The 23,559-nt window shown below is 47.8% G+C and overlaps 2 protein-coding genes across 2 annotated transcripts; both read left to right on the forward strand.

Annotated features, from left to right (window-relative positions):
• Window positions 1-123: 123 nt before the first annotated feature.
• On the forward strand, window positions 124-18,281 carry TEN1 (TEN1 subunit of CST complex). Its single transcript, XM_081271062.1, has 5 exons — window positions 124-262; window positions 3,318-3,523; window positions 7,718-7,815; window positions 10,253-10,410; window positions 17,855-18,281. The coding sequence occupies exons 3-5, from the start codon at window positions 7,727-7,729 to the stop codon at window positions 17,974-17,976; spliced, it is 369 nt and encodes a 122-aa protein (XP_081127188.1). The 5' UTR covers window positions 124-262; window positions 3,318-3,523; window positions 7,718-7,726; the 3' UTR covers window positions 17,977-18,281.
• On the forward strand, window positions 18,276-23,531 carry CDK3 (cyclin dependent kinase 3). The gene is made up of 8 exons (XM_081271061.1): window positions 18,276-18,404; window positions 18,963-19,088; window positions 19,423-19,500; window positions 19,571-19,691; window positions 19,806-19,976; window positions 20,070-20,171; window positions 20,451-20,654; window positions 22,736-23,531. The coding sequence occupies exons 2-8, from the start codon at window positions 18,973-18,975 to the stop codon at window positions 22,856-22,858; spliced, it is 915 nt and encodes a 304-aa protein (XP_081127187.1). The 5' UTR covers window positions 18,276-18,404; window positions 18,963-18,972; the 3' UTR covers window positions 22,859-23,531.
• Window positions 23,532-23,559: the final 28 nt, after the last annotated feature.

Raw genomic sequence — 23,559 nt, forward strand, 5'->3', positions numbered from 1 at the left:
AGTCCCCGCCCCGCCGGGCCCGGCCCGCCCCTTCTTCCTCACTGCCCTCTGCGCGTGACCCCGGGCGCCCGTGCCGGGACCGCCCGCAAAGCGGACGAATCCCCTGCTCCCGACCCCTGGCCAAGAGGACCCAGGTGAAAGGTCAGCAGATTGCCCGGGGCGTGAAGGGGGAGCCAGGTGCTTTCGGTATCGCGCCTCTCTTGCGTCTCGTGATCGCGCGGAGCGGAAATAGGGACCTGAGGCCCGGGGACACCGTGAACAGGTTGGCTGGGGATTTGGGAGGGGGCGGGACAACACGACAGAGGTCTGCGTCTGCGCTCTGACACTCGTTTGCCCCGCACTTCCGGATCCTTTTGCTAAACCGTCCCCGGAAACAGTGGAAGGACGGGACTCAGGGGCCTATGGGCGGAGAAAGTGTGGGAGGTCTTTGGGTAATTGTAGGGGGAAGACCTAGGTTTTTCCCAGAATCTTCCCAGACTGGAGAAAAAGGAATGGGAACAAAGTTCTATTAAAATAATGGTGTGCTTGGGCCAGCGTGGGCTGTAGAGGTCTGGGTGCAGATTTACAGAGGTTCCCTATGAGATAGGCATGCTTCTCTTGAGACCTGCCTTTGAGGATAGATTTTATGTGTGTGTGTGCGCGCGTGCCGCACTGGAGAGTGAACCCAGGAGCGCTCTTACAACTGAGCTACATCCCCAGCCTTTATTTATTTTGAGACCGGGTCTTTCAGAGGCTGGTCTTGTACTTGTGACCCTCCTGCTTCAGCCTTCCCAGTCTCTGGGATTACATGTCTGCATCACCCGTCAGGCCAGAGTTTTTGTTGTTGTTTCCCTAAACTGAAGGGCGGTTCTTAGAGATCTTGGCATCCAGACTTTTTTGTTTGTGCTATCATCGTCAAAAAGTGTGCCTAAAAATCATAGGATTCAGGCTGGGGATATAGCTCAGTTGGTAGAGTGCTTGCCTTGAATGCACAAGGCCCTGGGTTCAATACCCCGCACCCCCCCAAAAAAAATCATAGGATTCATAAGACTTCCCCATCCTCAGAAGCAACCACTTTTCACTTTTAGTTAATATTGCTCAAAAGATTACTAAATTAAATACTTAAATTATTTCTGGCCAGGCGCAGCTTGGGAGGCTGAGGCAGGAGGATTGCAAGTTCAAAGCCAACCCCAGCAACTTAGTGAAGCACTAAGCAACTCAGTGAGACCCTGTCTTCAAGTAAAATACAAAATAGGGCTGGGGATGTGGGTCTGTGGTCAAGTGCCTCTGAGTTCAATCCTTGGTACTCCAACCAAAAAAAAAATTATTTCTGCATTTATTTTAGTTACCTTTTGAGGTCATGCCATGATAAGATGTAGCACACTACACAAATCCTTTACCTCTCCCTAATTTGATTTTGTAAATTTCGACATACTTAAGTTTTTGCAGTACAGTACTGGCATTCACCTTGGATACAAATTATAAGGAGGCTCTAGAGCCAATACTAAAGATGAATAATTTTTAAATGCAGTTTGTTTATGTGTTTGCTGGCAATATGGAACCCAGGGCCTCCAGCATACTAAGCAAGTGCTCTACCATATATTCCCAGCTATATTCCCAGCCCCACAATCAAAATGAAGAAAACCCCCACCATGAACAAAATATCAAAATGCTGAATGAAGACAAGATAATTGTTGCTGATGGTTTCTTTTTCTCCGGGCCCAGTATACCTGGGCAAGGCACTGTTAACTGAGGTTAATGGGTGTAATGCACCCCCTCCTCCACTAAACATTATTTTGCCAAGTTACTGTGGATTTTATTACTCCTGCCAAAAGTTGGTACTCCGTTGCTGGTTATGGTGGCAACTCGGAAGGCTGAAGCAGGAAGATCACAGCTTAGAGGCCAACCTCAGCCATTTTACTGAGCCCCTGAGTAGCTTTGTGAAACCCTGTCTCAAAATAAAAAAACAAAAAAAGGGGGCTGGAGCTGTAGCTCAGTGGTAGAGTATCCCTGGGATCAATCCCCAGTACAAAAAAAGAAAAAAGAAAAGAAAAAGCTGGCACTACAAATATAACTAAAACAAGCTGTTGATAAGATAAAGCTCAGTTTATTGCTTACTGGGTAAAAGGGAATCACTATCTGGCAAGACTTTGGCAGTGTCTCAGAGGGGATGGTAAGGTCAAAATTTATTGAGAATTGAACGATTGGTTTAAGATGGGTCTTTCAATTTTGGGTCTTGATTATGAGTGGGCAAGAACCATAGTCTAAGCTGGGGAAAGTGGTGCACACCTGTAATCCCAGTGGCTCAGGAGGCTGAGGCAGGAGGATTGCAAGTTCAAAGCCAGCCTTAGCAAAAGTAAGGTGCTAAGCAACTTAGTGAGATCCTGCCTCTAAATAAAATACAAAACAAAGCTGGGGATATGGCTCAGTGGTTGAGTACCCCTGAGTTCAATCTCTGATACAAAAAAAAAAAAAAAAAGAACTATAGTCTAAAGTGATTGGAGACAGCAAGTCAAGGAAATTGAATGAATCTCAGTGCACAGAATGGCTATTGAGCTCCAGCCATTTGCTGGGTAGACAGTTCAGAAAAGTAAAGAAATGCCAAGGAATATAGAGTTCTGGCAGAGCCCTGTAGGATAGCTTTGGTTCTCAGTGTCCAGACTGTCTGTGGGGACAGGTGGTTTTGGTTTTCGCTTTTCTCTTATTTTTTTTTAATTTTTTATTTTTTTTAGAGAGAGAGAGAGAGAATTTTTAAATATTTATTTATTTTTTTTTTAGTTTTTTCGGCAGACACAACATCTTTGTTGGTATGTGGTGCTGAGGATCGAACCCGGGCCGCACGCACGCCGGACCCTTACAATACCAACAAAGATGTTGTGTCTGCCAAGAACTAAAAAGTAAATATTAAAAATAAAAAAAAATTCTCTCCTCCCTCTCTCTCTCTCTCTCTCTCTCTCTCTCTCTATCTCTCTCTCTCTTAAAAAAAAAAAAAAATTACAGGAGGCCACAATTCTGACTCCTGCACTGGGACCCAGCAGGCCAGTCCAAATATTGAGATGGAGTCACCCATGTTACCTGACCATCTGAAATCGGGAGAATGAGGTCAACAGCCAAATTTCCCAAACAGGCCAATAGCATGACACTGAGATTCCCTCTGCCTTAATCCTTAGGTCCCTTAATCACTTAATCCTTACAAAAAATAACCTTGAAGTTGACCTGTCAGCTATTTTGTTCTGTCTCCCTGTCCCTGCCTTAGGAGGACGGTGACTTTGGAATGACCAGTCCTTTCTGCTCTTCGTCTCTTTTCCCAGCCCTTCTCTGCTTCTCTCTCTCTGCAGCCCACCTCTGCTGCCCACCTCTGCTGCCCAGCCCCTTGGAACACTTATTATGTGCCATGGAATGCAGTGTTGCCTGGTTCTAGAATGGAAAATAAAGCCGGTTGACACCTTCACACTGTAGTAGTTTTGCCCTTCGCCACTCTGGATGTGACGATGACAGTTACCCAGCATTTAGTAGAGTAGCTTCGTTGGAGAGCTGGATCCTGGTGAGCTTTGTCTTTTTATTGTGAAATATTTTTGAACTTATACAAGAATTGGAGAATAAAGTTAATCAACATACCTTTCACCTAGATCTACTAGTTAACTTTTTGCCACAGCTGCTGGGCCAACTCTTGTTGACTTGCTTTTGCTTCCTGAACCATTTGAGAAAACAAGATGGAAATCCTGATCCTTACTCGTAAGAACCCATGTTTATTTCCTAAGAGCAAGGTCACCCACAGAACAGTTGCCAAGATAATTTAACATCAATACAATACTGTTGGGCTGGGGATATGGCTCAAGCGGTAGCGCGCTCGCCTGGCGTGCGTGCGTGCGTGCGGCCCGGGTTCCATCCTCAGCACCACATACAAACAAAGATGTTGCATCCACCGATAACTAAAAAATAAATATTAAAATTCTCTCTCTCTCCCTCTCTCACTGTCTCTTTAAAAAAAATACAATACTGTTATCTAATCTGCAATCTTAGAAATGGTTTTACAATTGTCCAGTAATGACCTTTACCACGATTTTTTTTCCTCCAGCCTAAGGTCCAGTGCAGCATTATAAATGATATTCAGTGGTCTTCATTTCCTACGGATGTTGTAACAAAGTGCTACAGACTGGGGGGGCTTATACAGACTGGGGGGGCTTAAACAGCAGAAGTCACTGTCTCAGTTCTAGAGGCCAGGAGTCTGGAATCAAGCTGTCCAGAGTGGGTTCCCCTGAGGCTGTGAGGGAGAATCTGTTCCAGACCTCACCTTTAAAAGGCTTCCAATGATGTGATTTTGTGTGTGTGTGTGTGTGTATGTGTGTGGGGCTAGGATTTGAACCCGGGGCCTCAGGCAGGCCAGACAAGCACTTACAACTGCGCTACATCCTCAGCCCCAGTGTCTGGTGATTTGTGGGCAATCCTTGGCATCCCTTGGCCTGTATTCACATCACCCTCTCTGCTTTGATTTTCAATTGACCTTCTCCTTAAATTGTGTCTGTTTCTATATCCAGATTGTCCCTTTTTTATGACACCACTCATGTTGGGTTAGGACCATCCTGAGGACCTCTGCAAAGACCTGTCTCACATGAAGGGCACATTCGGAGGTCCTGAGAGTTCTCCACTGGGTCTTTTTGGGAAGACGCAGTGCAGTCCACAGTGGTTGTCATGTTGTTGTCATCTCTTAGCTGAGCGCTCTGTCTGCTGTGACTGTTGTGCTTCAGAATTACAATAAGCTTGTTTCCCACAGTGTCCTCAATTCAGTCGTGGCTGTTATTCCTTACAGTCAGGTGACACATAGGCAGGAATACAACAGAAGTGACATGCCTTCTCAGTATTTATCAGGAGGTCCACAACAGCTGTATTTGCTAAGGTTCTCCACTGTGAAGTGCATCCCTTTTCCCTTTGTAATTAATAAGGAGTCTGCAGGGAGACACATCGAGTCTATTTCTTATCAGACTTTTGTAGTATTTTTTAGCATCCATTGACAATTTGTCCCCAAATCTGTCTTTATTGTAGTGATTACAAAATTTTTTTTAATATTTATTTTTTAGTTATAAATGGACACAGTGTCTTTATTTTATTTTTATGTGGTGCTGAGGATCAAACGCAGAATCTCATGCATTCTAGGCGAGCGCTCTACTTCTGAGCCACAACCCCAGCCCATTACAAAATTTTTAAAAGCTGGGCATGATGGTGCACATGTGTAATCCCAGCTACTTGGGAGGCTGAGGTACGAGGATTATAGGTTTGAGGCCAGCCTGGGCAACGTAGTGAGACCCTGTCTCGAAATAAAAATTAAGGGGTCTGGGTTGTGGCTCAGTGGTAGAGTGCTTGCCTAGCACGCATGCAGCACTGGGTTCGATCCTCAGCACCACATAAAAATAAAATATAGTATCCACCTAAAACTAAAAGAATTAATATTTTTTTAAAAAAATCAAGAAGGACAGGGGATGTAACTCAGTGGCAAAGCACCTGGGATCAATCCCAGTACCAAAAACAGGGCTGGGATGTCAAAGTGCTTGCCTCCAATACGTGAAGCCCTAGATTTGATCCCCAGTTCCAAAACAGAAAAGAAAACAAAACAAAAAAAAGACCCCAGTGCCAAAAATATAAACAAACAAACAAACAAATAAATGCAGGCACAGGGCACTCTCTCTTTCTGCAGATAGTCCACATTCTCCCTTGAATGTGTATTCTTTACTTTATTCCAAAGGTGTCTCTCAAGATTGCCCCAATTCTTTGAATACGTATCTACTTTCCTAAATCAAACTCTGTGTGTGCTGGGGCTGGGGCTCAGTGATAGAGTGCCTAACAAGTGTGACGCCTTGGGTTCAATCCTCAGCACAACATAAAAATAAATAAATAAAATAAAGATATTATGTCTATCTACAAAAAAAATAATAAAATAACAGTACTGGGATTTGAACCCAAGAGATTTTACTCCTGAGCTATAGCCTATTCCACTTTTTTTTTCCCCAGGTCTGGGGACTGAACCCAGAGGGTCTCTATCACTGAGCTATGTACCCAGCCCTTTTAAAATTTTATTTTATTTTTTAGTTTTTCTTTTGATCCAGGCTCTCAGTAAGCTGCCAGGCTAAGACCCTCCCGCCTGTTCTCCCAAGTGGATGGAATTATAGGTGTGTGCCACCACAGCCACCATGTGTCATCTTTTTGCTGGACTGAAGGGGATTGTCCCCCATGACCCCTCACGGACCATTGCTCTGTTTTTTCTCTCCTTGGTTATTTTTTGTTTTCTTTCGATTTTTGCTTCTTGGTCATGCCAGAGGTGATTAGGGGGCTGTTTCATGTCTAGTGACCGACAGTTCTGCTCACTGGCCACAGCAATTCACGACACACACATTTAGGGGGATGGGGCCAGCTGAGACTCAGCCCGTGGCTCCTGAACTGTACAAACCAAGCCTGCTCTTGGCAGCTTCTCAAAATGTCCGTTGCACATTGACTTGCAACACTGCCCAATGACCTCCTTGTAAATCATACCAATTGTGCAAGATTCTAGGTTATATTTAACTTCTGGACTGAGGCTGTGTCATCTGTTTTCTATGTGTTTTTAGGGTTATTTCATTATCGTCTATCTTTATTCCTATCTCTATGTGCTTGTCCTGTCCAGGAATAGTTGAAAGCTCTTGCTTTCAGGACTCTTTTGTCATTGAACAATTAATTATCCCTGAATCCCTAGTTCTCTCACATTTTATTTTATTTTATGATACTGGGGATTGAACCCAGGGGCGCTCTATCACTGAGCCCATCCCTAGCGCTCTATTTTTTTTTTTTTCCTAATTTTGAGACAAGATCTTGCTAAATTGCTGAAGCTGGCCTTGGATTTCGATCCTCCTGCCTCAGCCTCCCAAGTTGCTGGGATTATAGGCATGTGCCACCAGGCCCAGCCCGTTCTTGAATATTTGAGAGGAAACCTAGTATAAGGAAAATTGTTATAGCTACAACAGACATCGTCTAGCCCGTGAAGCTGGAAGTGCTGTCTGTTCCTTTACAGACCCATGCTTTTGGGCATTGCTGGGAATGGGTTGCATTGAGATTGGAGTAAGAAGCAGTACTTCTCCATATGGTCTGTGTGTGTGTGTGTGTGTGTGTTATGTGCATTAATAACATATCAAAAGAATTTTTTTAGTACCAGGGAATGAATCCAGGGGTGCTTAATCACTGAGCCACATCCCCAGCCCCCTCCCTTTTAATGAAATTGATATTTATTTGTTTGTTTATTTTGGGGGATACATGGGGATTGAACTCGGCACCACTCAACCACTGAGCCACATCCCCAGGCCTATCTTGTATTTTATTTAGAGTCAGGGTCTCACAGAGTTTTTCAGTGCCTTGCTTTTGCTGAGGCTGGCTTTGAACTTGCAATCCTCCTGCCTCAGCCTCCAAAGCGACTGGGATTACAGACGTGCGCCACCACGCCTAGCCTCCCCAGCCTTTTTTATTTTGAAACAGGGTCTTGCTAAGTTGCTGATGCTGACTTTGAACTTGTGGTCCTCCTGCTCCTCCTCTCAAGTTGCTGGGATTACTGGTGTGCACCACCAAGCCGAGCTCAAAACTGTTTTCAATTGTATCTCTCTCCCGACTAGAGCTAGTCTTCCAGGTGTTATTGCCGGTCTTGTGCATCTCTGGGTCTGTCTTGTGTTTTGCTTGGTTTATCAGGAACCTTCAAAAAATCTATCCTATTTGGTTACAGGAACCAACAATGCTGCCCAAACCTGGGATCTATTACTTCCCCTGGGAGGTCAGTGCTGGCCAGGTTCCTGATGGGGGCATCCTGAGAACATATGGCAGGTGAGAAAGGTGGTCTTGTCACATGGTGGGAGGGGGAATGTTTAAATGGTTTCCCCCCTGAAAATAAAGCAATTAGAGTAGTTTTATATAGTTTTGTCTAATTATGAAAAATGCTAAAAATGAATATGTATTCGTTGTAAACATATAGGGAGTCCAGAAAAGAGTAAAGAAAGCAAAATCACAATCCCATTGTCCAGATAACTACTGCTAACATTTTGTGATTATCTTTCTACACTTTTTCATGTTCATATGTATATACATACATCTGGGTGGCCAATATATGTATGTACATGTATACTCTGTTGGTTGCATATTCTGTATAATAAATCACTCTCAAATATAGTGCCTTAGCTGGGCACAGTGGTGCATGCTGTCATCCCAGCAGCTCGGGAGGCTGAAGCAGGAGGATCCCAAGTTCAAGGCCAGTCTCAGCAATTTAGCAAGGCCCTAGACAACTTAATGAGATCCTGTTTCAAAATTAAAAAAAAAAAAATTTATAGGCTGTTGGTTGTAGCTCAGTGGTAAAGCACCCCTGGGTTAAATCTCCAGTAACCCCCACGCCAAAAAACCACAAATGTTTATTATCTCACAGTTAGTGTGGGTCAGAAATTCAAGGGTGGCTTAACTGGGTGGGTCTGGCTCAGGTCTCTCATGAGATTGCAGCCCAGATAATGGCCACAGGTGCCATTTGTCCCTTGATGGACTAGAGGATCCACTTCCAAGGTGACTCATTCACTTGGCTGGCAAATTATTGCTGGCTCCTGGCAGGAACACTCAGCCCGGGACAATGTGGCTTTCTCCATAGGGCTGAGTGAGGCTGTCTCTAACAGCTGTCTCTCCCAGAATGAGCGATCCAAGAGACAGAGCAAGGTGGAGGCCACCAAGTATTTATGACAGAGTCAGAAGTCACTCTCCCTCATTCCTGCAGAATCCGCTGGTTACCCACATCAGCCCTATTCAGCATGGCAGGGCACTGCATGAGGATGTGGGTCCCAGGAAATGCAATTCAATGGGGCCCATCCTGGGATATATGTGTACACATCTGAGGACATATTTTAGCCTAGATGAGGTTCTGTGGTGTTTCTATATTGTACCATTTATGCACTTACATAGCTGCATGTGCTAGACGTGCTTTCATGTCACGTGTATAAATCTACCTCATCTAAATATACCCTCACGCATGGCATAACATGCGGGTCAACAAGAGATTTTATATGACAATGGTCCCATAAGATTAAAATGGAGCTGGGTACAGTGAGTGGCACATGCCTGTAATCCCAGCTACTTGGGAGGCTGAGGCAGGAGGATCAGAAATTCAAGGCCAGCTACAACAATTTAGCAAGACCCTGATTCTAAAAACAAAATAAAACAAAAAAAGGACTAAGGATGTAGCCCAATGGTAAAGCACCCCTGGGCTCAGTCCCCAGAACCACACACACACACACAATCAAAAAAAAAAAAAAAAGATTATATTGGAGTAATGGAGCCAAAAAATTATGATTACCTCATATTTTTAAAAATATTCTTAGTTGCAGATGAACATATTATCTTTATTTGTTTATTTTTATGTGGTGCCGGGGATTGAACCCAGGGCCTCACGCATGCTAGGCAAGAGCTCTACCACTGAGCCAGTACCCCAGCCTCTCACCTCATATTTTTACTGTACCTTTTCTATGTCTAGATATGTTTAGGTCCACAAATACTTTTGGGTTACAATTGCCTACATGTTCCACACAGTAATATGTGATTCGGGTTTGTAGCCCAGGAACAATAATCTGTTCAACATAGTGTGGTAGGCAGCCACCTGGGTTTGTATAAGTGTGCCCTAGGCTGATTGCATAGTGATAAAATTGCCCAGCAACTCACTTCTCAGAGCATATCCTGTTGTTAGGTGAGCATGACTATGCCATAATTCATTTAGCCTTTTCTCTAATGGTTTTTGAAAAATATCAATTTAATTCAGTGGGTAAAGGACAATTGTTTCAAAAAATGGTGCTGGAATCACCAGATATTTTTATGGGAGAAAACCAATTTGATCCCTACCTCACAACATACAAAAGAATAATAATTTGCACTGTATCACAGAAATATAAGCTGAAATCATGAAATGTCCAGAAATAACCAAGAACGCATCTTCACAATGTCCTTGTGATCAGCAGAAATCTCAGCTAAGACACAGAAAGTGGAAAACATACAAGAAAAAAAAAAAAGCAACTACATTGGATAGCAACAAAATTAAATTACAAAATACCATTAAGAAAATTTAAAACAAAAGGAAGAAACTTAAATGAAAGTCATCTCCTGGTCTACAACGTAGACTGAAACACTTGTTGTTTCTAGTTTTTTCTTGGGTGCATTGAAGGTGGATGTGGATTTCCCCAGGTTTATCTGTGGCGGTTCCACGGATAGAAACGATCTCGCTTCCTCCGCTCTCCAGGTTGTGCCTCTATGACGTGACCCAGTCCAGGGTGACCCTGAGGGCTCAGCACGGATCTGATCAGCACCAGGTTCTTGTCTGTACCAAGCTGGTGGAGCCGTTCCAGCCCCAGGTGGGCTCCTTGTACGTGGTCCTTGGGGAGCTCGAGCACGAGGAGGGTAAGCTTCGGCCTCATGCTGCATTCTACTCTGGGTTCTGAGTTGGGGCACTTTGGGGTGAGTCAGGAAGTAGGAGGTAGGCTTGTGATGGGGTGCCTCATTAGGGTCAGCATTCCTTCCAAATCAGTCCACAAAGTCAAGGACTCTTGGGAGACAGATAGGAGACTCAGAGTGGATCCGCCATGTGGTGCCAAGTCAAAGAGAGGGACTGTGGAGAAGTGAGAAAGAGGAGAGAGAAGCCATTATTATTATTATTATTATTTATTTATTTATTTATTTGGTATCAGGGATTAAACCCAGGGGCGCTTAACAACTGAGCTACATCCCCAGCCCCTTTTTTGTATTTTATTAGAGTCAGGGTCTCACTGAGTTTCTTAGGGCCTCGCTAAGTTGTTGAGGCTGGCTTTAAACTTGTAATCCTCCTGCCTCAGCCTCTGGAACCACTGGGATTATAGGAGAAGCCACAAATTTCTGAAGGCTACAACGTGCCCAGGCCTGATTTGAGGTGGATTCTGTCTTTTTGACTCTGCCCACCAGCCCTTAATTTGAGTCTTATTGCTATTTCATAAACAAGAAAACCAAGGCTTGGAAATGATAGGGATGTAATAATCGGCTAGGAAGTCAGTGTAACAGAGAGAACAAAAGAAAAAAGAGTAAGAAAGAATGCTGCAGATAACATTTTCCTGCACTATCTTTAAGGGTTTTGTTGCTGTAGTAGTACTGGGGATTGAACCCAGGGGCACTTGACCACTGAGCCACATCCTCAGCCCTTTTCATTTTACTTTGAGACAGCATCTGGGTAAATTGTCCAGGCTGGCCTTGAATTTGGCAATCCTCCTGCCTCAGCCTCCTGAGTAGCTGAGATTACAGGATGCATCCTATGTCACCACAACCAACTAATCTTTGTCTCTTTTCTGACTTTTTTCTTCAGTGCAGTTTCCTCAAGTAGAACTTATAGTTTAAAAGATACAAATATTATCTTGATTTATACTTCCTGAAAGTCACAATAGTGTTTTAACTCTGGATTAAATACATCAGAGAAAAAAGTAATCAAATGGTACTTACTTTAATTATATTTGACTTAATAAAAGTTAATCTTTGTTAGGCTTAAGCCTTTGAGCTCACAGGGTTCCTGCCCTCATAATTGATTGAGGAGAGTTATGGGAGGAGCAGGGGTGAGCACAAAGAGGCTTTGCATAAAAGATCTCCACCCTTGCCCTGCGGATAATCCTGAGAGCTCTCTGGACCCCAGGGTCCATGTTTGGAAACCAATTGCAAATATAGGTGAGGGTTGAGTGCAGAGTTGGGATTTTTTGTGGATGTAAAATGGGGTGGTGGGGCTGGGGATGTGGCTCAAGCAGTATCGCGCTCGCCTGGCATGTGTGCGGCCCAGGTTCGATCCTCAGCACCACATACAAAGATGTTGTGTCTGCCAATAACTAAAAAATAAATATTAAAATTCTCTCTCTCTCTCTCTCTCTCTCTCTCTCTCTCTCTCTCTCTCCCCCTCTCTCTTGAAAAAAATAAAATAAAATAAAATGGAGTGGGACCTTTAACAAATAAAGCCAACTGTGTTTATTTATTTATTATTATTTGCGTGCACTGCTGGGGATCAAACCAAGGCCCTCCTACATGCTAAGTACACTCTGTCCCACTGAGCTTCACCCCCAGCCCTCTTTTATTTTTTTTAAATTTTTTTTTTTAAAGAGAGAGTGAGAGAGGAGAGAGAGAGAGAGAATTTTTAATATTTATTTTTTAGTTCTCAGCGGACACAACATCTTTGTTGGTATGTGGTGCTGAGGATCGAACCCGGGCCGCATGCATGCCAGGCGAGCGCGCTACCGCTTGAGCCACATCCCCAGCCCCCCAGCCCTCTTTTAAAATTTATTTTTACTTTGTTTTTTATTTTATTGCAGCACTGGTCATTGAACCCAGCGGCACTCAACCACTGAACCACATGCTCAGCCCTTTTTTATATTTTATTTAGAGGCGGGGTCTCACTGAGTTGCTTAGGACCTTGCTTAAGTTGCTGAGGCTGACTTTGAGTTGGCCATCCTCCTGCCTCAGCCTCCCAAGCTGCTGGGATTATAGGCATACATCACCTCACCCCAGCCCTTTTTATTTTTTATTTGAGACAGGGTCTTGGTAAACTGCCCAGGCTGGCCTTAAACTTGTGCCTCAGCCTCCTGAGTCATTGGGATTATAGGGGTGTGCCACTGTGCTCAAAATCCAGGTTTATTTTGTTTTAATTATTATTGTTTTTTTCAATACTGGGGATTGAATCCAGGGGTGCTTTACCACTGGGCTACATCCTAGTCCTTTTTATTTTTTAAATTAGACAAGGGTTTGCTAAATTGCTGAGGCTGGCCTGCCGAGGTTTCAGCGTGCCACCACGTCTGGCCATGTTTTCTTTTTAAGATCCCTGATGAAATAATAAATCCAGGCAACAATCATTGCTGGCTGCTAAAACCATTAGGTAAAGATTGACATGTATGTTGTCATAACGGAAGGAGAAGCCCATCAATCCAGCGTTGCAGGACCCGGATCAGTGAAGTACCAAGTGCTTCCCGGGGGTCACACCACAGGAACAGCACCCCATCTGAAGCACCCTTGTAAAACAGAAACAAAAGCCCTGAATGTAACAAAGCCCCAGGCAGAGAAGGAAGCGCCTCAGGGGGCACAGGCTTGTAGATTGTGTCTCACTTTTTGCATCACCACTTGCTCAAGGGAGTTGCCCTAGGCGTGTTGCACTTACTCACAGCTGGCTCTAGGAACTCATTAAAGAAAGGATGAGGAGGTGTGTGGGTTGAGTGTGGCCCTGGCCGCCCTCACCTCTAACCTGGGCAGAGTAGACACCCTATGGCTGCTTTAAACCTCCCTGGGCCAGGTCCAAAGTCCTGTGGGGAGACAAAGGTCAATCAAACATAGACCTGCTTTGTGTCCAGGTTGAGGGATCTGGGGACAAAGGAGAGGCCACTTAAAACCCCCTTCCTGACAGTTTTGCACCTAGAGCTAGCTAAGAGACTGAAAAGATGAAGCCAGCCATGTGATCAGTGCCCGGGTCTGACAGTGTCTGTGGGCACTGTGCAGGGGCTCAGGGGTCCCTGTCCAGGTTTGGAGGTGCTAGGACATACCTTCTCCTGTCTGGAGGTTCCTCCTTTATTGGCTGAACCCAGAGGTTTAGGGACTGAACCCAGAGGTTCTTTACCACTGAGCTATGTCCCTAGACTTCTTATTTATTTGTTTGTTTGTTTGTTTGTACCAGGGATTGAACTCAGGGGCACTCGACCACTGAGCCACATCCCCAGCCTTATTTTGTATTTTATTAGCCAGGGTCTCACTGAGATGCTTAGCGCCTCGCTAAGTTGCTGGGGCTGGTTTTGAACTCGCAATCCTCTTGCCTCAGCCTCCTGAGCCGCTGAGATTACAGGCGTGGGTCTTGTGTCCAGCTCCTTTTTATTTTTCATTTTGAGACAAGGGTTTGCTAACTTGATGGGTCTGGCCTTGAACTTGTGATCCTCCCACCTCCACTTGCAGAGAAGCTGGAATTACAGGTGCGTGCCACCACACCCAGCTTTTTGTTTTAAGTATTTTTAATTGACTCATGGTAATTATATGTATTTATGAGGTGCACTGACACATTTCAGGATAGGTATCAATGTGTAATGATCAGACCAGGGTAGCTGACATACTCCTCACCTCAAGCGTTTAACCTTTCTTTGAGATGGGATATTCAAAATCCTCTCTACCAGCTATGCTGAAACACACAGATGTCATCAGCCATAGTGACCCCATGAAGCTCTAGGAGCTGTCTGAGCCAGGTGCACCGGGAGCTCTCAGCCTGGACCCCACACGTGCTTACTTACTTGAATCCCACTGTTCTTGTTCTTCCCTTGGCCCTCTTCCCTGCACTGGGAAACTTCCTGTTGTGCCCTCCGAAGCCTTCCTTTTCCGACCCCTTATTATGCTCTTGCCTTTGCTGAAACCTGGCTTTTCCCCAGGCCCGCAGCCCTCGCCCTGGGGCCTGTTCAGGCTCCCACGACACACACCCCACAAAACCCAGAGGTGGGGCCAGATCCTGCAGGCTCGGCAGGTCCGTGGAGCCACCCCTGTCCCTCTCCTGCTGCCAGCCAGTTGCGCCACCCTTCACCTCTGCTCCAGATCCGCCTGGCACGCCCACCCCCTCCTGCACCGTGGACCTGGTCTTTGCCTGTGGCTCTACCTCTGCCACCGAAACTTTGCTCTCGGTGCCTTCCTGCCCTTTGCTCCCTTCCACAGCTTTGCTCTTTGGCCGGCCAGGACCCGTGGACCCGGGACTCCGGGGTGTGCTCCCGCCTCTCTCCCCACTTTTCTGGCAGAGGTTTCAGCCCTTGCCTTCTGTCATTCCTGCCTAATGACACCCACCCTCCCTGATGATGAGTGCAGATCAAGGCCCCCGTGGACGTGGACGGGGGCGCCCTGCTTTCAGCACCCCTTCTCTCTCTGGGCCCCTCCACACTGCCTGGAAGTCCCTCCAGATGTCCTGGTCCGCCTCCTCCCCAGCTTCCCCTCCCTTCCCATCTCTCCAGTTACCTCTCCTTTTATGCCCCAGCTGATGGAGGCCACAGCAGCAGCCCCCTCCTCAAATTATACACACCCCTCCGTAGCCCCTTCCCTCCAGGCTGAGCAGAAGAGGGGTTCCTCCTTACCAGGGCGCCATTGGGCTGGGCTCCGGGGCCTACCCTAAAGTCAGTTAAGATCATTAAACTTTTTTTTTTTTTTTTTTTTTTTTTTTGGTACTGGAGATTGAACCCAGGGACAAAGATCATTAAACTTAAAACAAAGAGGCATCTCCTAGCCTAGCCACCTTCCTTCCCTTCAAATTCACTTCCTCTGTGACACCTATTTCCCTGTCCCCCTCCCACATCCCAGCCCACTGCATTCTGTATTTTGCAACCTTCTTTGTTCTCAGTTCTTTATCTTTGCAAGGAGAAATTCCCCTGAGTGACCATTTCTCCAGCTATGTGAGTCATGAGCTCTTCCCTTCTCCCACACCACAGGCTTCTGCAAGCACCCTTCTTTTCATTCTGTTTACTCTGGGCTTTTGCAGATGGATAACATTTTGCCCAGTTTGTCCCTGTGTTTATCATAAAGCTCACTTCCTTAGTTAATGCTTTTTTTTTTTTAATGGTATTGAGGATTGAAACCAGAGGTGCTTTACCACTGAGCTATGCAAACAGCTCATTTTTTTGTTTTTAAAGAGAGTGAGAGAGGAGAGAGAGAGAGAGAGAGAGAGAGAGAGAGAGAGAGAGAGAGAGAGAGAATTTTTACTATTTATTTTTTAGTTCTCGGCGGACACAACATCTTTGTTGGTATGTGGTGCTGAGGATCGAACCCGGGCCGCACGCATGCCAGGCGAGCGCTACTGCTTGAGCCATATCTCCAACCCAAACAGCTCATTTTTTATTTCTTAATTTTGAGACAGGGTCTCACTCAATTGCAGAGGCTGGCTCCTCCTGCCTTAGCTTCGTGGGTCGCTGGGATTACAGGTGTGACCACTACACCCCCACAAGTTAATACATTTTCTCATTCACAGGAGAAGCAACATATCTTGCAATATAGATACAGAAGTCTGGGTTTCCCAGGGAGGAAATAGCTGCTAGGCATACGCTATGGAAAATTCTATGAAATTTAGGCAGATTCCTAAGAAAATCTTCATACAGGAAGTATGGAAATATTTGATATAGGATCCTATTTTGAGTTTTGTTTTTCAGTGATGAGATGGAATCCAGGGCCTGAACGCACACCAATCAAGCACTCTGCCACTGAATATACCCCTTGCCCTTATTTTGAAAATTTTAACAATGCCAACTGTGCTCTGATTTTGTTCTTGTTCTGCCTGGTTGTCCTGAACACCTGCAGCTGCCTTGTGGGCTGTGTGTGTCCTGAGAGGGCCAGGCTCTCATTGTCTAGTAAAGATTAGGCAGGCTAGGCACTGACCTGTAATCCCAGCAACTCTGGAGGCTGAGGCAGGAGGATCACAAGCTTGAAACCAGGTTCAACAGCTTAGTGAGACCCTGACCCAAAATTTAAATAAATACATAAGCAAAATAAAAAGAGCTGGGGATGTAGCCCAGTGGTAGAGTGCCCCTGAGTTCAATCCCCAGTTCCACCAAAACAAAACAAAACAAAACAAAAAACAGGAAATAGGAAAATAATATTGTTTGATTGATCAGGGTAGATACCAGACTGAAGAGGCCTGTGTGGTGAGAATCAATGACCTACACCCATCAGTAGACCCAGATTTTGTAATGCACCCGCATGTGCATGCTGGGGATAGAAACCAGGGCCTCAGGCGATTGCTCTACCCTGAGATACATCCCCAAACTGCACCCATGCCTCCCTTGACTGCGCCCAGCGCTGGGCTGATGGAAGCTGATACAGGCAACCTCACGGCCCCTCTTAGACAGTGGACACTGAATTCTCCCCCAGGCAGTGTTAAATGGATAAGTGGCCTGAACTGGAAAGAAGAGTAGGCTTGTCTTTATCTAATAATCAGAGAGTTTCTGTGCATCAAAAGAAGACAGAATAATGTCCCGGAACATTGAATGTGTTTATTAAAGTGTCCAAAGAGCAGAGAGAACACAAGTATTTTTTTTTTCTTTTTCTTTTTTTTGGTATTAAGGGGTTGAATGCTGGGGTACTTTACGGCTGAGCTATATCCCCAACCCTTTTTATTTTTTATTTTGAGATGATTTCACTAACATGCGGAGGACCTCTCTAAATTGCTGAGGCTGGCCTTGAACTTGGGATCCTTCTGTCTTAGCCTCCCAAGTCTCTGGGATTACAGGTGTAAGCTACTGGTCCACCTGAAAATAGATGGGCATCTGTTAGTGTAAACCCCAGTGCCCTTCCTGTGTGCTGTCACCTGAACATTGATATTAAGTATCAGGTCACCACTGCATGTGTTAGTAGCTCCAAGTCTCATTCTGGGTTGGGTGACTTGCCCCTCTCAGGACCATCTTGCCTTGAACTCAGTCCCTTGTATTTACTAAACGTGAGTTTCTCTTTGCCTGGTCTCCAGTTGCCAGGTACCAAGGAGGCCTTTTCCTTGGGACCCATGGAGAGCTAGGATGGTGATGGGACTCCTCCTTGACCCTGGGCACTTGGGAACAAAGGAGGCCAAGGAATTATGTGGCAAAGGTGGGAAGTCGAGGGTCCATCTTCCAGAACCCACCTCCCCAAATATGGAACGTTCAGGATGCTGGCTAAGTTCCAGGGGTGTGCTATGTGCATGTGAGCCCACAGTTCTGAGGCCCAAGAGGACAAATTGCCAGCGTTGCACATGCCATCTGTCTTGTCTCCACCTCTGGCTGTCAAAACTCAGGACCCAGCAAGTGGAAATCCCCAGAAGCATGGGTTGGGTGTATCCTAGTCACTGCCAGTGTCCTGGTGTTTCTTTCAGACGGTGGTTACGTGGTGAAGGCCCGGCTGCTGACCTGTGTGGAAGGGATAAATCTGCCTTCCTTAGAACAAGCCATCCTGGAGCAGCGGCTCTACCAGCAAGAGAGAGGCAGCAGCCAATAGGAAGTGAGGACGCCAGCAGCCCCCCAACTACTCCTGAGGCCAAACCTTTGAGCTGCCAGAGCCACTGCAGAAGTGTAGACGCTTCCCCGAATGATAGCGTCTGACTGGAGCCAGAGAGTAGAGGGGCAGGGTGGCCAATCCAGCCTCTTCCTCTATGTTGGGATTGTTCTAGAAATGAGAGCCTAGGAGCAGGTGTCAAGGTCTGACACCCCTACCCTCCAGGAGGCTCCAGACAGTGGCGCTCCAAGGCCCTGGGGCTATGCCTCGTGTGGGGTCACAGAGGGTTCCAGAAGATCCTCCTGAATAAAGGCCCAGTGGGCATGACCTCTCCGTGTGTGCCTGTGGTGTTGTGCTGGAAGGGACCAGGAGGGGGAGCTGCGGAGCAGGCAACCCACATGGCAGTGAGGCTGCAGCCGCTCAGGCTTCTGGTGAATTCTGGGCTGGGTGTCTGAGGGGAGGGTTTGGGGGACCAGGAGCCAGGTGGGGGGCCCAGAACTCACAGGGATTGCCCCTGCCAAGGTTCTGCCCTCAAAGGAGGCTAAACATGGCCAAACAGGCCCAGCCTAGGCCCTGGCCCTTGACCATGTGGCCTAGAGTAGGACTATGGCTTCAGAAGCCCTCCCTAACCTGTGACCTCTGCCTCCCACTGTCCTTCATCCCTGGCAGCCCTTCTGGGCAGTCTTGTGCTCCCAGAACCTGGGCTTGGCTGGGCTGACACAGGGGCTTAGGCAGAAGTAGTTTGGGCCCTCCTGCATTCCGTAGCCAGGCACTGGGCAAAAGGTCTGGGGCTGCGTAGTGTCCCAGCGAGGGGCAACGCCATCCCTGAGACAGGTTCCCAAGCAGAATGGGCAGTGTGCGGGGGGGGGGGGGGGGGGGCAGGGACACAGGCTGGGGCTGGGCAGGGTGTTACATGGAGGCGGGAGGCGGGCAGCAGGGTGCCGTGCACAGGGTGTGAATGCCGGGGTATCGTCTCTCTTCCTGGACAGCTTTGCGGACATGGATGTGTTCCAGAAGGTAGAGAAGATTGGAGAGGGCACCTATGGGGTGGTTTATAAGGCCAAGAACAAGGAGACTGGGCAGCTTGTGGCACTCAAGAAGATCAGGCTGGATTTGTGAGTGCTGGGATGATGGGAATCCCTGCCCCGTGCCCAGCAACCCACCGCCTGGGAGCTCCCCTTCCATGTCCTCAATTCAAGGGTTCACGCTCAACCCCTTTTCCAGGTGTTGTCCAGTCATACTGCCACCATGGTGCAGCCCTTGTCCTCGTCCCTACTCCCTGTCCCCTGGTCAGTCTTTGCCCTGGCACTGCTGTGTGAAGCTTGAGGTGTTCAGGGTGCCCATCTCAGGACAGGTCATCCTTGTGGGAGTGAGGACCACAGAAGTGGATCCCTCTGGCAAGAAATGACTCCTGCTCTTACCCATTGGCTCTGCCCACCTTTCCGGCAGGGAAATGGAGGGGGTCCCCAGCACTGCCATCAGGGAGATCTCCCTGCTCAAAGAACTGAAGCACCCCAACATTGTCAGGTGAGCTGGGGAAGGAGCCGGGGAAGGCAGTACCAGGAAGATGGCGTCCTGACTTCCATCTCCCTGCCAGGCTGCTGGATGTGGTGCACAGCGAGAAGAAGCTGTACCTGGTGTTCGAGTTCCTCAGCCAGGACCTGAAGAAGTACATGGACTCCATGCCAGTCTCAGAGCTCCCCCTGCACTTAGTTAAGGTGCCAAGGAACAGACAGAAGGGCAAGGCGGCCACACATATACACACACACGCCCCGCCCCGGCCCTGCACCAGCCATCTAGGCTCAGGGGGCTCCTCCTGCTCCTTTCTGCAGAGCTACCTCTTCCAGCTACTGCAGGGAGTGAATTTCTGCCACTCTCATCGGGTCATCCACCGAGACCTGAAGCCCCAGAATCTGCTCATCAATGAGTTTGGAGCCCTCAAGCTGGCCGACTTTGGCCTGGCTCGAGCCTTCGGGGTGCCCCTGCGCACCTACACCCATGAGGTAGAGTGAGGGACAAGGGGAGGGAACGGAACGACAGGATGGTTTGTGCTCTCAGCCACCCTGAATTATGCTATTTCTTTCTTGACTCCACAGGTGGTGACACTATGGTATCGTGCCCCGGAGATCCTCTTGGGCAGCAAGTTTTATTCCACAGCTGTGGATGTCTGGAGCACTGGTTGCATCTTTGCAGAGATGGTAGAGAGACAGAGACAAGCCTGGTCCCAAGGAGGCATAGGCAGTGTCCTATGGGGTGGTGGCGGGGCTCACTGATACCCCTGTTAGAGGTGGATTGAGGGGTGGCTAGGACTGGCTACAGGACCAGGAACCCAGCTTTATTCAGAAAAGGCTGGAACTGTTAGCACAGCCCTGGGAATGACATCCTAAAGTTTCCTCCCTGGTTCTGGCCATTTCTCTGGCGTTGGATTCATTATGACACTTTGTCAAACACACACCTTCTCTTCTTCCCTTTTCCAGATGACTCGTAAAGCACTGTTTCCCGGTGACTCTGAAATTGACCAACTATTTCGTATCTTTCGCACCCTGGGGACACCCAGTGAAGCCACATGGCCAGGGGTCACCCAGCTGCCTGACTATAAGGGCAGCTTCCCCAAGTGGACCAGGAAGGAATTGGAGGAAATTGTGCCTAATCTGGAGCCCAAGGGCAAGGATCTGCTCATGGTAGGTCCTGGTGGGCAAGAAACGCCTCCTAGCCCCAGAATCTGCTCCAACCAGACTGTCTCTTTTGTTAACCAGCCTCTTATGTAACCCTCTTCTTTTATGGGGTGTGTGTATATTACTGGGAATTGAACCCAGGACCTTGCATACATGCTAGGCAAGTGCTCTGCCACTGAAATGTATTCCTAGCCCTTTTTTTGAGACAGGGCCTCACTAAGAGGCTGGCCTCAAACTTGTAGTCCTCCTGCCAGCCTTCCAAGTAGCTGGGATAACCCTCATTCTTCCTTTTTTGGGGTGAGGTGGTGGCAGTATGGAGGACTGAACCCAGGGGCACTTTACCATTGAGCTATATTCCCAGTCCTTTCTATTTTATTTATTTATTTATTTTTAGTTGTGGGTGGACACAATACCTTTATTTTATTTATTTTTATGTGGTTCCAGGGATTGAACCCAGTGCCTCATGCATGCTAGGCAAGCACTCTACCACTGAGCCCCAACCCCAGCCCCCTTTCTATTTTTTTCTTTAATTTTTAAATTTTTTGTAGATGGACAGCATGCCTTTATTTTGTTTATTTTTATGTGGTGCTGACAATCAAACCCAGTATCTTACACATGCTAGGCAAGCACTCTGCCGTTGAGCTACAGTCCTAGCCCTCTTTCCATTTTTTGAGAAGTTGCTAAGGCTTGTCTCAAACTTCCGGTCCTCCTGCCTCAGCTCAGATTTTAAGTGTGCGCTACTGTGCCCAGCAACCCTCACTCTTTCTGAGTCCAGGCTGGTCTCCTTCCTGGCCCTTGTACACACCTGGCTTGTCCCAGGCCGTATTGATTGTTCCATCTAGAGGCCTCTTTGTGATAAGTCCAAGGTTCACCTTCCCGTTAAAACCTTCTCTCCTCTAGTTGAGCTTTTTCCTTAGGCCACAGCACTTGTTGCTTCCCCTAGTTGGCTTGTGTGTTTTTTTTGTTCTGGGGGTCCTGGGGATTGAGCCCAGAGCCTGCTCAGGCTAGGCGAGCACTCTACACTGAGCCACATCCCAGCCCTGCCTCGCGTTGCGTTTTGGATCACTCCCTCTGCGGACCTCACTGCTAATGTCAGTTGCCTGCTACCCCGGGGGGGGGGGGGGGCACCCCTCCTCCTGCGGTGGTATTCCCCCAGTGCCCTCACAAGGCTGTTCGGAACAGACTGTTTCCTGCTGCCTGGGACCCTGCCACTGTCCTCGCTTATCCTTCTTATAGCACCACCTTGACCCTTGGACTGGCCAGAGTGCCCAGAGGCCTCCTCAGCCAAAGCCATCCCTGCTTGACCACAACCTCTGAGCCACTTTTTGTTGTTGTTGTTTTTCGGTGCTGGGGTCAAACCAGGGCCTCATACATGCTAGGCCAACATTCTACCATCAGGTTACATCCCCAGCCCTTTCTTATTTATTTTGAGACAGAGTCTTACTAACTTGCCAGAATAACCTTGGACTTGAATCCTGCCTCAGCCCCCAAAGCTGCTATAGGCACACACCACTGGTCCCAGCCTCGAGCTGCTTTTCTGTCTACTCTGGTGGAGTCAAGAGGAAGGCAGTTCATCTTCAGGCTGCGTGTCCAGCTCTCCAGAAGTCTGTGCATATTATCCACCAGGACACCACTGGCTTCCTCCACCCTGGCTTCCCCGTGACGTGGGTTTAGAGACTCCACGGTCCCTTGTCTTGTTACCTCCTCCTTCCCTCTCCTTCTGCTCTTTGTATTCCTGCTCCACCTCAAGTATGCCCAAACCTGAGGTTGGGGGCCTGCTCACCCACACCCGGGACACGCCTGTGTTCTCAGCCAGAAGTAGGCTGGGACCTGGAAGTCTCAGCAAGGAAGGGGCATGACTGGGCTTCAGTTGCCTGAAGGAGACTGTTGACTCATAAGGCTGGAGCAGAACTAACCCTTTGTCCCTAGATTCTGGGAGTGTCCAGAACTGGCTCCAGAGCTAGGAGGCAAGTGGCTTCATGTGGTTCTGGGCCTGGGCCCTCTAGCTGGGGCCTGGGAGGGGAATTTCTCTCCCCGGTCTGGCCGCACCCAGGCTCAACCCCTTTACGCCTCTTCTCTCCTCCCAGCAACTCCTGCAGTATGACCCCAGCCGGAGGATCTCGGCCAAGGCCGCTCTTGCCCACCCATACTTCTCATCCCCTGAGCCCTCCCCGGCCTCCCAGTGTGTGCTGGAGGGTTTCTGCCGCTGAGAACATTGAGGCCCAGCACCTCAATCTGTCTGCCTCCCACGCACCTCCCAAGAGAACAAACCTGGGGAGAGGGCAAAGCTCTAAGGAATTTTGATCAGCCATCAGTGGGCTGAGTTTGGGTTAGTCCTGCCAGCAGGTTAGCAAGTCTGTGTTGTTTGTTGGGTTCGACGGTCCTTTTCAAAATAGAAGAGCAGATGCTCCATGCATGGTGGGGTACGTTTGATCCCCAGTCCCCTGGCACTGGAACAACAGGTGCCAAGTGGAGCGCAGGAAGCCTGCCCGGAGCTGCAGGCAGTGAGCTCCAGGGGTCCCCCAGGCCCTTCACCTGACCTAGCTGCAGTGGCAGAACCAGCACCCCCCACCCCAACTGGATGAAAGGGAGCCCCCTGCTGGTGTTTTTGGATTTAAAGTGTTTGCAGGAGAAGTTAAAGTTCCATTTGGGAATCCCAAGTTAAACAGGAGGGGTGAGTAGGGGAGAGGGACAGTTTCCTGACCCCCAAAGAGGTCTGGACACTTGTGGCTGTTCTAAGTAGTTGTCATGCCACTGAAGATACTGAAGTTAGTTTTCTTTGACAAATGTGAAATAAATGTGACACATTCCTAAGTTTTCTGGCATTTTTCTGCTCTGGGGACACCCGGGCTTGCTGGCAAGGGGAGAGTGTTCTCCTGCAATCTCTTTCTATGGTCTCCCACTGCACCCC

Source organism: Spermophilus citellus (genome assembly GCF_964194105.1).
Source record: "Spermophilus citellus genome assembly, chromosome: 17".
In the NCBI taxonomy this organism is placed as follows: domain Eukaryota; kingdom Metazoa; phylum Chordata; class Mammalia; order Rodentia; family Sciuridae; genus Spermophilus; species Spermophilus citellus.